The 15,389-nt window shown below is 40.8% G+C and overlaps 1 protein-coding gene across 1 annotated transcript in view; it reads right to left on the minus strand.

Moving 5' to 3' along the window:
* Positions 1–2,071: 2,071 nt before the first annotated feature.
* The window catches only part of ece2a (endothelin converting enzyme 2a), a 77,959-nt gene continuing 64,641 nt past the window's right edge, over positions 2,072–15,389 (minus strand). The window contains exon 4 of the mRNA XM_067605685.1: positions 2,072–3,293. Within this exon, the coding sequence (XP_067461786.1) occupies positions 3,003–3,293 (291 nt within the window). The 3' untranslated portion in view covers positions 2,072–3,002. The remainder of the gene's footprint in view (positions 3,294–15,389) is intronic.

A 15,389-nucleotide genomic window follows, 5' to 3' on the forward strand; every position in this document is an offset into this window, starting at 1 on the left:
TGGGTGAGATTGAGGCCATTACTGTCTTACAATGATGCATCTTAATATGTGTGTGTGCATAACATGAAAATAGGCCTATATAATTTTAGTAAGTAAGACTGTAGTAATGTCACATCATTTTTTAGTTTTTAGGAAGTGCATTTTAAACATAAAGGACTCAAAAAGACTAAAATTCAGAAGATTTTATTCCTTCCAATCACAGAGCATGTGAACTCAAGTGGAACCAAATCAATGATTGTGAATTTTGAGATAGAAATTAAATTTTTGACCTTGAAAACAACAGTTGACAACAACAGTTTCACTACAAGGTTTATTTAGTAGCTTTTTATATTCCTCAGCAGATGGGAGTTTACCCAGTTACCACTCAACTGAAAGCTCAAGAGAAGCTACTAAGTGGACCTTTTGGTGAAATCGTTTTGTCAACTACTGTTCCAAAGTTAAGAATAAACTTTCAATCTCAACTTTGAAGCCAACATGCTCATTAACATGCTCAGAAAAATGTAATTTGAACATCTGCAGTTGACCGTTTGCTATCGCTTCCCATAACAGTGATTGTCCAACCATTGCTTAGCAACTATAACAAGGTGTAGCGGGCCTGTCAAGCTTTGCATTTGTCCACATGTTGAAGTGGTCAACAGGGAAATAGTAAAAGAGATACTCAGCATTTAAAGATTGTGGAGGGTGGTGTCTCTTTTATCTTACCTTTCCAAGAAAAGCATAAGAACATAAGTGTAAGTATTGGATTAAATTGTGTGCATTATGTGCGTAACCATCATGTGCATGAGCCCCTTTTACAAGTTTCTTATTTTAAAACAAGTCATGACAAAAGAATGAAACATGAAAAAGTCAGCAGGAGACAGACTTTTCAACCAACTCATAAAGGTAATGTTAGCTACCTAGACCAGTGGTTCTCAAAGTGGCGTCTGGAGACCCCCAGGGGTCCTTGAGGGGGTTCCAGGTGGTCCCCAGCAAAAAGGGGGATAATTGAGTTTCACTATAATTTCTTCCATAAGTAACACAATGACAGAATGTATTACTATTTTGGTCATGGGTTTGATACACTTTATGTAATAAAACATCTAAAAGCAAAAATCTTAGATGGGGTCTGTGGTCTAATGTGTGTCAGTTTAGGGGTCCTTGACATGAAAAAGTTTGAGAACCACTGACCTAGGCAGTTGTTATTTCAGCCAACAAAATCACTATTTGCCAGCTAGACACCTGCTTTTGTCTTAATTCTGTCTGAAATCAAGGACATGTGGCTGTTTAAAACATTTCAATGTTGAGAGGTATTTGCCACTGTTAACATTGTAAACTGTACAGGAACGGAAAGACTGAAAAGCATAACAACAGTAACTAAGGGTGGGCTTAGCAACAGTCAATTCCATGACAACTGAGCAAACTCCATCTGCTCAGGAAGATAGCAGGAAATTATTGATGGCTCCACAACAGCTACTACATAGATGTGTTGAGATTGTTTTGTCAGCATCAAAGTTAAACAAACTACCATGTCACACCAGCAGAAAAATCATGAAGAAGAAAGAAGAGCCATCTGAAAAATCACACACCTTTTTTTCCAAGTCTTAAAAATAGGCGGTAATTAGATCTCAGTGGAGAATTAAAAATAAATGATTTCTACTTTATTAATGTGGTCCCCCCTCCAGTCACCAGCCTTCCTGCCTGTCTGCACGCCTGAATCTCTCTCCCTTTCTGGTCTATATTTAAGCAGCAGAGAGCACAGCACCAAAGACTCATCTCGTTTCCTCAACAAATAACACGCAGGGTTAGCTGTTACTCCTGTGTATGTACATGTGTATGTGGACACACGCAGCGTCAGCGTGCTTGGCAGTTCTGTCAAACACAGCATACCTCCATTAGCAGCTTTTGTCTGGAATCTAAAGCAGACATGGGACAGATACAGACAACCCCAACAGAAGGGGAGACTCTGATTGACATATTATTAGACTTTAACACTGACTATACATGCAGGCCAGCGTTGCTGTTATGTACACTGTCTAGACATGCTGGTTTGTTTTGCAAATTGCATAACACTGAGGATGTGGAGACAGAACAGTTAATGTATAATTGGTTTATGACTGATAAAAGTTTCTATCATGAACTTAACAAGAACAGAAGCTGACAGCAGCACAGAAAGAACGTCATGACCCAACTACAAATCATCAAATTGGCCATCAGAAAACATTGAGACTGTATAATCTATAAAACGATAAACATTTAAAACAATCTATATAAAACGTTTCATAACAATGTCCATGGTGGAAGATATGACAACATGGATTGTAAATATCTGTGGTTGTATTAGGCCACTGGATGCAACACTGCAAATTAATGAGCAGAACTCCTTTATGGCAATATTGGATAAAACAGACATTCCCATCCAGTTATCACATCAACAAATTGTTTCTGAATCAAATTTCTTATAAGGTTTTTAGTACAGCTGTAACATTTTGACATCCCTTTGACATCAAGGGTCAGACATTATAAAAATGTGTTGTTAAAACCTTGTAGCTGTATTTAACACATTACATTTTACACCAAATTTGGTGTGCCGGCAGCTTTTCCTTAAATTGTGTTGCCTTCTTGCACTTGATAAAATATTAGGATACACCAACCTAGTGGCTACCAACTGAGGGGTCGGGCCCCTCAAATGAGACAATCCTATATGGAAAAAAATCCCTCTTTGGTTGGACTGCTCTGTCAAGATACAGTATATGGTGCTGTTGTAAAAATAATTCTACTGTAATACAAAATGTTATCCATATTTCCCACCCTTATTCGATGTTACCTCCACACCTAAATCCAGTGTAAAATAATTCCACAACAATTATTCAACACTGATGTCCATATGATCACATGAACCAGTACAAAATTAAAAACACATTACAAAATAACTGCAGTTCTGGTAAAGTCTTCTTTGTTTTTCTTAATCATACTATATGTATAAAATGCTGGGTAAAACATAGTTTTGCCATCAATGCCTCAGCCTACAAGTCAATATTAGACAGGAAGTCTTCCTTATCATCCTTCTGTGTTGTGGTGATTCTTGGAGGTGGGGATCTACTGTCCTCCAGTAGCTTCTTTTCCAGGGCTGCATCTTCTGGGCTCAGCTCCTCTCCTTTGGTCAATACATACACAAAATATTCAAAGCCTTCACCATAACTGTACTGTTTGATAGACCAGTTGTACTCGGTGCGAGCGTAGAGTCGTTTCCTGAAGAAGGGCTGGGCGAAGGTAACGGAGACAAACAATCCTCCAGGTTTCAAGCAGCGGCTAATCTGCGAGAAGAACAACAAAAGAGAAGAAGAAGGGTATTAGAAAACATTACCCAGGACCCATACCATTACAATGCCTGCAAACACAATCATTACCGGAAACCTGAGAAGCCAAAATCGTTGAAAAATGAGACTGTAAGCATCATTAGATTCCCATCCATAATCAGTTATATTTAGCTATATTTTGGGAATACAACAAAATTCACAAAATGCAAATTTCCTGTATAATAACATTGTTCTTATGGAGTTAATTGTTGAGATGTGGTAACAATGCTAAGAACAGGCTCAACAGGGCAACAAGCACCAGCAGTCAGATGATTATTATTAAGATTTGGTAGAGCAGACTAAGACTAATCTAGGGGTTTATTTAAAACCTGTATAACAGGCTGACCACTCTTCTTTGCCCCATCTGTTATGAGAAATCAGCAGTTTCTTAGGTGAGCATCATAGCCAAAGAAAAAGTTGTGATAAATCATAGTTTTCCCTTCGGATTGGCTGTTTTGTGGGAGAAGCAATCTTCTATACTAAATCCAAGTCGAGTTACAAAAAACAGTGCTTTTTCATGAAATACCTTTGGATTAAATTCCATCTACGTCATAGCTGGTCATTTGTATACATCTGTCAAAAAACCTAAATCCCTCAAATCTGCATCTCTACAAACAGGCACATATGCATTGCATCGCTGTCAGATGGAGCAGACCTTAAGCCACCAAGCTTTTCAGTCCGCAGTGCTGTCTGTTCAGCCATGCAGTCTGATAACATGGTGTGACAGCACGAAAACGATGAGGCTCCCTCCATATGAATAATTGTTGTTCTGGGGGTCCATCAACATTCTAGTGTGTTGATGCTTCATGTGAGATACATGTGTGCAGGGCTCAAGCAAACAGGAGTAGACACACGGACACACCAGAGAGGAGAAGTGAAACAAACACAGGCATGCACAGACACATTTAGCTAGACATGCTGGGAGGTTCTCCAGAGACAGAAGTGTGTGTGGGAGTGAAGAGACAGAATCTGCAGAACTGAGCAGTGAGCAAAAAACTTTTTGACCCTTTGATACAACAAGCATGTCGCTGGAGTCAACACATTGTCACAATACATTGCTAGAGTGTGATTACAGGCATACAGTAGATCTAATGGAACAAGTTGATATAAACCTGCTAATAGCTCATTTTCAGAGGTGTGGACTTGAGTCAAATGACATGGATTTGTGTCAGACTCAAATCATGAATCTGATATCTCTAGACTTGACAAAATCAAAAAATACTTGAAACTTGACCGAATTCAAAACACCTGAGATGTGACTTTACTTGGATTTTAGTGTATTGACTTGAGATGACTTGATATCCTTGACACCAAATGATTAAAAAATAATCTCATAGAGCTGCAACGATTAGTTGATTAATTAATTAGTTGCCAACTATTCAATCAATGACAAACTATTTTGATAACTGATTAATCATTTTAAGTCATTTTTTAAGAAAAAAAAAGTCCAAATTCTCTGATTCCAGCTTCTTAGATATGAATATTTTCTGGTTTCTTTAGTCCTCTGCGACAGTAAATTAATTATTTTTGGGTTGAGGACACAACAAGACATTTGAAGATGTCACCTTGGGCTTTAGGAAACAATGATTGACATTTTTCACCATTTTCTGACATTATATAGACCAAACAACTAATTGATTGATTGATCAACAGATTAATCGATAATGAAAATAATCATTAGTTGCAGCTCTATGATGTGATAAGAGTGTGGACTTTTATAACACAAGTCTGTTGTCAGGAGAATGACAACAGATAAACTTTGAATCCTTTTGTCACCAACTAACTAACTCAAGCATGGCGTGCTTGGTGTGCAAAAACTCACCAACTTCTTTTGACATTTGAGGCTTCACAAGGAACAGTAAGTTCAGGCTAATGATGTTCTCTGCCAGCTGTGGCTTTAGCTAACATAAGCTACAAGCTAGTGTTGACTACTTTTCAAACATACATGAACCACAGTTGGCCTGTTTAGCTATCTGTCATTAGTGGCTAGCAATAAGGTAGCCCAACATTGTAACTGTCCCTAATTCTGTGATGACTTACTTAGGACCTGAAAAACAAAGTTTAATACTTGGACTTGTTGGTCTTTGCTTCATAGGACATGCTTCATGTTCAATTATGGAAAATATAAAACATTTAAAATATTAAGCCATCCACTTATAAGGATCATTAGTATGTTAGCTCTGGAAAAAGCTTGTAGGAGAACTGTAAGTTTAATTAAAATGACAAATCAACACTACATGGACATCAAATGTTTTACGGCATCAGTTAACCAACTATAAACATCAACATACAAACAAAAAACTGTTGCAGAGACATACAGAAGTGACAAAATCTTCATAACATTTATAATACCATTTTGCTCAGCTAATTCATGAAGTCCTACGTCATATACTGTATATACACACAGTACATGGATGTATAGTGAGAGGTTTTTGCATGGTCTCTGTGGATGGCTCCATGCCTGGGATTTGAAAGCATATAGGAGCTGGCGCAGGCTCACGTGTGACTGTCATGAAAGCTGGGATGGTACTGTCATGCAGCCAGGACAGAGTAGTTGTGGTCGCTACAGTAAGCTGTGGCAGAGCACTGTGGCTCCCCCCTATACTGTACTGGGGTCCTCGGAGAGAAGAGTCGCTCTGAGATGAGCACGTGTATCCTGCTCTTCTAACATGATTCATCTCCACCAGCAAGCAGCCCGAACATGAATTATTCACTCTCCACTGTGACACGGAGAAAAAGCGAGAGGAAGGGTGGATGGGTCCTTCCATATGGGGTAAAATTAGCAACATAATGCACAGATAATAAAGCAAGGAGGGTAGGGGGATGTAGTTTAGGAAGGATATGATAAAAAATGGCAGAGAGGTCAAAGTAGAGGCATTGGATTACATATTTTTTCAAAACCTTGCCTTCTTAAATGTTCCTCAACCAGAATCTCTGGACTTGGATGCTGTGTGAAAACACACAATCATCGGGGAGAAATGTAATGGCCAATACTGTACCTCTTCAGGGCAACATGTTGCTTATGCATTTGTAATAATGAGTGCAGAAGTACATTTGCAGATCAGTTATTTTAAAAGGAACACTCCACATCTGAGACAGCATATTTCCAAAAATATTGAAGATATTGTGTCCAGTATAGAGATTCAGTCCACAATATGTTTGCAGGCAACTGCCCTGTGCTACATGGGACTTTCAGTCAGTGTGCTGTTAGACCACACTATTAATTACACAAGATACAACATTTATACTGTATAAAACAGTGTGTTGCTGTTGCTGAAAGGCATATTGATTTGCTTTTGACAGAGCTACGCTAACTGTTGCCTTACCTCGAGTGTTTGTGCTGAAGTAGCCTAAACAAGTAGAAGACCGCTCTCTCTAGTTGATTAATTTGATATTCTTCTTATCAGTCACTGGGTAAGACTGCAAAGAAGCGTAATCTTTCTCAAAATATGACAGCATTCCTTAAAGCTGCAATAATCAATTTTTGTTCACTATGGAGCAGAAAACCATCAAAACAAACTGACATCTACAGTCACCACATATCACCGGCTTGTACAGTTGTCGTGGCAAACATTTTGTCTACTTTCACATCAAGCAGACATGGAGCAACATTATTATTAATTTGGAATCATGTTTCTGGCCACCTGATGAATGGTGTACACCCAGTGTTCACTCTCCCTTTACTTCTGGTTTGGTCTAAACCATTTCTTGGGAAAAATGTTTGTCTTAAGGTGTTTTTTTACATTGTCCAGCAGCCACTTGCTAATTTTGTCTGCCAGCCATTTAGCGCTGTGCAGATAGTGAACAGGGGGTTTATCAGAGATTCTGTGCTTGAAACAGTTGAGGTTGAACCACTGAACCACTCCCCAGTAAATATGTGGACTGTAAAATCAAAACAATGAGCTAAAAGAGGCTACACAGAGACAGATGTTCATTCTCTATGATTTCTGTGCTGAGTGTTATGTTAATATCAAAAATATTGGCTAATGCAGGTTTGAAACACAGCAACTATGATAAAGGGGAACATATTGCCTTTTACCTGAAAAAACCCCCAACAGAACCATCAGTTTCCTCACCAGTCAGATTACTGGAACCGAAAGTTGAAGTTCAGGTGGAGCCCTCCAGAGACTTTAATGAATGAGTCAACATCCTGACTTCACCCCTTCAGACATTATTCATGGCACTGAGACGTATGGGTGCACACCCTGTGCCTCTGCCGTGTAACTCCAGAGCCTTATGTCACAGGTGAATGGAGGACTGACGTCACTGCAACCCAAGACGACACTGAACTACTGTATAGTAAACAAGTCAGCTATAACCGTGACTTGCTTGATAGCTTTGTTGGCAGCTAGAGGACAGCTTGAACGATAAATAAATTCAGTGATGTTTTGGACCATTTTACACATAATCACACATCGTATTACTCCCTCCCACTGTACGTCTTTGCAGGATACATTACTGACCCAGATTCTTACACTCAGCATGGGTATGAGTGTATATACAGGAAATCCTTAGAAGAGGAAGATGATGCATTGAGTATGGTGATTCATATTTATACACATTCTGTATGTATAACAACACGTGCACAACCACAACAACTCCGACAGTTATGTACTGTAAATCATCCACCCACGCGTCAGAGTAGTGGTATTATTAAGATAAAGGCTCAACAGTGGCAGGTCTGTTCAGATGTGATGTGGTGCTCACAGTTCTACAGATGAACGAGTGTATTAGTTAAAAAATACAGAGGTCATTCATCAGGACATACAGATATGCTGCAGTACATCTAGACATAAGACACACACAGTGTTTCATGTGGTTATCTTCTGAAGCAACAGGTGGCTGAGGGCTCACTCACTGAATGTTACATCGAAACACTGGAGTAAGGAAGCAGCATCCCTAAAACACCGAGTCAGTTTTCAGCCCATCCACTCGCAGTCAGACAATCTGTAAGCTGATCCTAAGTGGGCCACAGGGCTTCTCCAAGAGAAGAGAGGAAACCACTCTGTTAGCGCCCATCTTCACACACTGACTCTCTACTGAAACGATTCCCCAACATGCACACTCCACATGCACAACATGGTTTTCTCAGACACACACACACACACACACACACACACACACACACACACACACACACACGCACACACACACAGCATCATGGTCCCTCCTGAATTATTCAGTGTGGTGGTAGAAGCTTGTGTCTGTCTTGAGTGACCTGTCTTGAGTGTAGTACAACAAAGAGGTAATATGAGATCTGAGTTAAATTCCCCATGAGAAATCCCAGGTAATCCCATAAACATTTTAAGATGTTTTCCAACATTGTAACATCAATCATAATACTGATATTCAGCCAGAATTATGCTATTGCTAAATCTTTCTTCCCTGATTTCTCTCCACAGTGAGATACAGCAGCAGGGCTATGTCAGATACACATTGGTGTCCCTGGAGGTAAGCATTCAGTGACTGTCAGTGTTCAAAGACACCTCCACAGGGTGAATGAACTGGTGACACAGGGGTTTGAACCTGGGTCCTAGTATGGATGATCAGTATTCTCCCTTCTCATACAGCTTCCAATTTATTGTGCTCAACAGAAATGCTACACTGACCACACTGAAAATGTTTAATTTCACTCAACAAATCGAAGTGATGATGCCACATTATGACAAGCTGCATATGCATTTTTGGCTTTAGGTGCAGCTAAAAAAACATCTAAAGCAGTGGTTCCCAAATCTCCCTCAGACATCAGGTCATCCTCCACACATAGAACAACTTCACACCTATTCAGTTTATGTCCATCCATCTATTCCACCTGCCAGTGGATTCAAACTCAGGACCTTCTTGCTGTGAGGAAATGATGCTAACTACTTTGCTACCCTTCAATTTAATTTTATTACATAAAATAAAAAAATAAAAAACAACATTAAAAAAAACAAAACATAAATTGCACTACCATAGAAGTTCATTCCAGGCTTACTCCGGTTACATAAACTCTGTTGGGAACCACTTATCTAAAGTTTTAATTTTACCTTTCTCCATGTGGCTTTTCTGCGAATTATCAGAACATTGTCTAGCCCTTTTGTGATCACGCAGATAAGACTTTGTTTGGTAGACATGGCCCAAACAATCTCTGTATTGGGAGAAACAGATGAACTTGTCTAAACCTTTGAAATATTAACTTTGTATATGTCAATTCAGGTCCCTGCCTGACCTTTCCGCATTAGTCTGTGAGAAGATAAGCTGTCGATCCAAGGAGAATGACATTTCATCTACTCTGTAGCCTCTCTTCCTCCAGGTGTGTATCCTCAATTTCTCCCATTCACTGCTTTGTCTTCCTGTCCTCACTGAGCCACAATATAACAGCTCATCCTTTGTTATCTCCATTCATTCCTTCTTCTCTGAGCTCTGGTTTGCCTAAAGATACTGTACATGAGATAACTGATTCTCTGTGGTGGTCAGATGAGGACAGGATGGCGTGTGGCCACATCTGCCACTGTGATTTCACTCTGCAGGACCTTAAGGTTACATAATCGGGGTTCATCTGAGATTGAAAAGGTATGTCTGCGGCTCCTGAGGCAGTGAACACACTCACTGACATCCTTATCAATTCTCTTGCAACAAAACCAATATGTCAGATGATTTGTGATGGCTGTCCACATCTTAGACAGTTTAGGGTTGAAATGTTCAAAATAAAAAACTATACATGAGGAATTATCTAAGCAGGAGAAACTGTGAAACCGTTTGACTCACTGCTTTATCTTGCTTCTCCGTGTTTGTTATAAGCAAACTTCATCCACAATTACATAATACTTCCTTATGGTTATTTTATGATAAGTCTTCTTTAATTTGGTAGATTGAATTGTTTAGATAAGGGGAACTGCACGGGGGGGGGTCTGACTTATTATTAGCCACTGATAGAACACACTTGAGAGATACCAGGGAGCAACTGTGGAGATGTTGAGTTGAGCCGCGCCAGGATGATCCCAAAATGGATGCTGCAAAGCTGCAATTTAGTTACAAAAGCCACAAAGGCTATGGCAGAAAACAAATTACATTCAATTTGAAGAAACCAAAAGAAACCTTTTGTAATGATAAAATCCTGAAGCGCCCAACGCATCAAATAAAAACTTGCTGTGATCAGACACCACAATATAAACCCAATAACGGCCTAACTCAATGAATGTGAAAATCAGTGTTGGTGCGACAATAGTTCGTTTTATCCCGTGTAGTGTCACTGTGAAAGACAAAGCATCTGGTACACTTCACAATGTCAAGTCAGGAGGAACAATGTTACCCATGATACACTTCTCGGAGTCCAGGATTTGGTCTGCCATGTCTGTCAGCCAAGTCACATGACGACAAATTCACGAGGATGACCTAATCTAACACCTTAAACAAAGAAAGAGACAAAATATTGTGTAGTCTGATCCTGGCATTAAATGTCCTCTATCCAAAACTTTGTGAAAAGGACAGCTACTAAAAAGTTTTCAATGTCTTTGTTTGTCTGTTCTGAACAGATGAAGGAGGCTGTGGTATGGGGCAAGCAGAGGTGGATCCTCTGAGTGTGTGTGTGTGTGTGTGTGTGTGTGTGTTTGCATGCACTTTTCCCTCTGTGGGTTAGGCAGAGCTGATCAGTGGGTAGAGACAACAACAGAGTACTATCTCTGGACAGCAGACCTGTACGGACAAAAAGCTACTGTCTCCTTTAGAGATACTGTGCACACACTCACACATACAGACAAAACATACATGCACGCACACTTGTGCACGTAAACGGACACGCATGGGAAGGTAGGTATGTCCATACAGCTCTCAGTCGTGCACGGACACACACATACTTGAACTGGGACAGAGTGAAAAGCAGGGAGGAGGTGCACTTTTTATTTAGGTCATATTTTCATATCATACTTTATAATTTCCCTCCCATCCTCTCTGTGGTTGTTTACTGGTCTCATGTAGCTCCGCAGACCCCCACCTTCCCTGAAGGAACGTGCATTTTGAAATCCACTGCCTCTCTTCCTTTTCATTTTACCTCACCCATAGCCTGCAGCCAGGCATGTGGATGGCAAAAACGTGTAAACGTCTCGAGGAAACAAGAGAGTGGGTAAGGGGAACGTGGCGGGAAGGACGGAGGAGAGAGAGACTAAAGATAGGAGGGGAGGGGGGTGAGAGAATGAGGTCTCAACGTCGGTCTCCTTACAAAGCAGATCTGCTCTTCTGCTCTTCCCTCCAGGGGCGCAACAGCCTGCTTTGTTTGCTTCATCCCTCCATCCCTGTTTTATCTCTTCTCTTCTTTTTTCTCCAAGCTTCTTCCTTCGAAGAGCCAAATGTGCAAATGCTACAAGGCACCATCTGCCCCGAAGACGCTTGATTTTGTGCGTGCACAAGTATGAATCTGCCTGAGCGACTGGGCTGTTGCTGCACAAGCAAAGCGTCTTCCTCAGGATCAAGGGAAATGTGAAAAAGTGACACAAAAACTGGAATTCATTCCAAAATTGATTTCATATAATAGCAGGTTTTGATAAGTCTATGTACACCATTATGCACAAGAACAAAACAACACCATAAACATACATCATTTTGATCACACGTTAATTTATACAGACCCACATTCCCTTTGGAAGACTTGCAGTACTTGGCACAGTGATGGATAACAGGGGAAACGTGAGAGGAGCACAGTGTTGGATTGCCCCTCCACCCTCCCAACCCCTGCCTCCTCCATTCTGCCCACCCACCTTTCCTCCCCCAAATTTCCTCTCCGCTACCCTCCTGTCCTCCCCTCTCCTCACCCAGCTCACACCCCATCTCCTCCGCCCACCCACTGCATGGATAAATTATACATCAGAGACCTTCCCTCCTTTTTCTCTCTGCTCCCTCAACATCTATGCACCCTTGCTTTGCTGAGACAAAAATATTGCTTGTATGTGTGTGTGTGCGTGTACATATAAATTGTGATCTCTGCATTGCTAAAAAGCTGACACTGATTCAAAATGGAGATTTCTAATCATCTTCCCGTATATTTATTCTGATGTAAATCTGAGTGCAAGCTGTGTGAGCTTGTCTGCAATGTGTGCTGTGAAGGCTTGGGCTGCCGTAGGAAGACAACAACATCCAGCCTTTCAAGTAGGCGCATCCCTCCCTCTCGCACTGCACGTTGCCATGGAGACTAAAGTTTAGCACTGGTCACGGTAACGTATGTAGGTCAGAACGGGACACCTCTCAAAACAAAAACACCAGGCAGCGGAACAGCGAAACTTGTGCCTTCATTAGGTGAGGAGAACACCAGAAAGTCTGAATAATGCTGATGTGCAAAATGGCTCAAACAACACAAAACTACACTGAATATTTACAGTGGAAATACAACATTTCACCGGGATTTGCGGCTCTTTCACTCTGCCGAGAAGTGTCAGAAAAGTCTTTCTCAGCAGCCTAATTAGTGGGCTGACTTTAGGTGAACATAAAAGTTGAGTGAAGAAAAGGAATGACTATTTTTCAACAATAAATGCAGCTCCAAACTGGGTCACTGCGGATGTGTTTACAAAGCGCAGCTCGAAGAAAACTGAAAGCTTTGGCTTGGTCATTTCCCTTAAAATGAGGGAAACTCTAGTCTTAAGGCAAATTTTCAAAATTGTACCCATGCTGTTAGAAGTAATATCAGTGTGTGTGTGTGTGTGTGTGTTGTGTGCCCGTGCAAGTGCGTGGACCTCTGTCAAACCGATCAGCATCTTTGCATTCAGCCACCACATTCTCCCCTCGTGGCAATCTGGCACGCCAAGCTAAAATTAAAACCTCCCTTTCTTCCCCTTTTCATCAAAAATAACCGTCTCTGGCTTTTATCTCTCCTTTCTTCTTTATCTCTCCCACTCCCTCTCACTGCCTCCTCACCCTCTCTGCCTTTCCCTTTCCATTGGGGACCAGGCAGAGGTTTGCTTTAACTACTGAACTACTTTTCATACCAGCGGAGAAAGACACAGACACACTTCACACACCCACACCCGCCCACTGTCACGCTCCCAGCATCCCTGCACTGCCTTTCATGACTATACTCCCCAGCGTGCATGTGCGTGTATGTGTGTGTATGTGTGTGTGTGTGAGCATTTACTTGTGTTTAACTCTGTAAAGACTTCTCTTAATATGTATGCAAAAAAAAAAAAAAAAAAGCAAAATGAATCAAGCAATTTTTGCTATTCTTGATGCAGTATGATGAAAAAATGATGCAGACTTTGTGAAAAACTTGGTTGGGAAGGCACGGAGTCAGCGAATGTGTAATTAATAAACTCATCTGCTTTTCAGAGCGGTTCAACAAATCGTTAAAACTCAGAGGAATATGAACCGCAGAGAAACTAGAGCAAAACGTGAGCGGCTGATACAGTGACACGTTTGGCTTAGAAGCAGGCAGCGTAGAAGGAGGGAGGGTGTTTCCCTCTTTCTGGCTCACTCCCTTTCTTTCACTCTGAGCCTCTGTTTTCTCAGTCTCTAAATCTGAGAGCTACCTTTTAAAGCCCGGGACACTTTTACACTTATCAAGCCCTCACTTGCACTTATATGTAATTATCCATTAAGTTCTTGTGGGTAGACTTGCATCAGCAGCGGCTGGGTAATTAGTTTATTGTAGCCATTCTCTTTTTAGCAACACTTACAGCTTACTATCTAAACAGCTGCTAATGCATTAGGCTGCTATAGCCATAAACTGTCACACATCTTCTCCTTCTTCTCTGGACATAAATTAAAGTATTTTAGCACATCAATCGACAGAGAGAGATATCAAGAGCCAAAACAGAAACAACTACCTCAATTAGGTCTTATAATTTGAAGTGCCTTTCTGTCCTTTTTATTGGCGAGCCAGAGATAAAGAGTTTGGCAGCAGCTGGAGAAGCAGGGAGACACAGCAAGAGAAGCAGAGAAGTAAAATGGGCCAGTGTGCCTGGCTGCTGAAAGGGTCTCCCGCGGGACGGGGAAGGGGGGACAGGACTAGCCCGGTGGAGGTTCCAGCAGCACACTAACACAGTCCAGCTCATTCAGTAGGCCAGTAGCACAGGAAAGATATAAAATGTGATATTACACAATATCGGCACCTGTATCACTTCAATATTTCTGAGGAAGCTCTGAACAAACAATTAACGGTTACTCTGATGGTGCTTGATGACCTATATTAGTCTCTCTTCAGCTTTTTTGCCTACATAACTTTGTTTTCAACATCAGTAAACATTACAAGAAATGTCCAACCCTCATTGTAGTATTGATTATAATGGCACCCAGTGTTTCCTTTAAAGCTGGCACTTCTTCAATAAAATTAAAACTATTCATGTTTTCACATTCAAGTTATCATTTGAACATGGGAAAATAATACATTTTTGACCTGTAAACATCTTTTCAAATTGAACATTCTTGTTCATCTGTTTGACAACTTTATAAAACAAGATTCGGTTTTCCATCTTTCCCAGCCACTTCAGTGTCACTTGGTGATAGAAAATGTATCGACCAATGTTCCAGGCCCTTAAAGGCTGTCCCCCCACAGGTCTCAACCCACTAGAGACCTCCCAGTGACTCATCTTACACAAAAGCACAAGTGCGTCTTCTTTGCTTTCCCTCTCTGACTCAACTAATCAAAAAAATCATCTAGGAGCTTTTGATCCAGCTTGGTATTATAGAGAGACCCATTTACTCATTTGTCTCAACTGTCTTTACCTTTCTCAGTTTCCCTCTGAAGAGGGGAGAGAGCGGAGGAGCAAAGGTTGACTCAGATCCAATGAGCCCGCTGAGGAAAACCAATTCATTTAACATGGTGCTTGTCAGAGAAATAACAGTAATGGGTCAATTTATCATGTTTTTCTAGAGGACACTGGTGCATTTACTCTGTCCTTCACTGGTTCACGCACTGTACTGATTTCTTTTCAAACCTCACAGACCACAACATGAATCCTCAAGATGAGAAAAGAGTGTAGACAGACGGTTCTTTAGTGTCAGTTTGTTTGCTGTATACGAGTTGTTCTGGATAACAGTAACACACATTTACAGTGAGGGATTTTAGTAAAAAGGAGAAGTAGAAAACAC

This window comes from Thunnus thynnus, chromosome 12 (assembly GCF_963924715.1).
Source record: "Thunnus thynnus chromosome 12, fThuThy2.1, whole genome shotgun sequence".
In the NCBI taxonomy this organism is placed as follows: domain Eukaryota; kingdom Metazoa; phylum Chordata; class Actinopteri; order Scombriformes; family Scombridae; genus Thunnus; species Thunnus thynnus.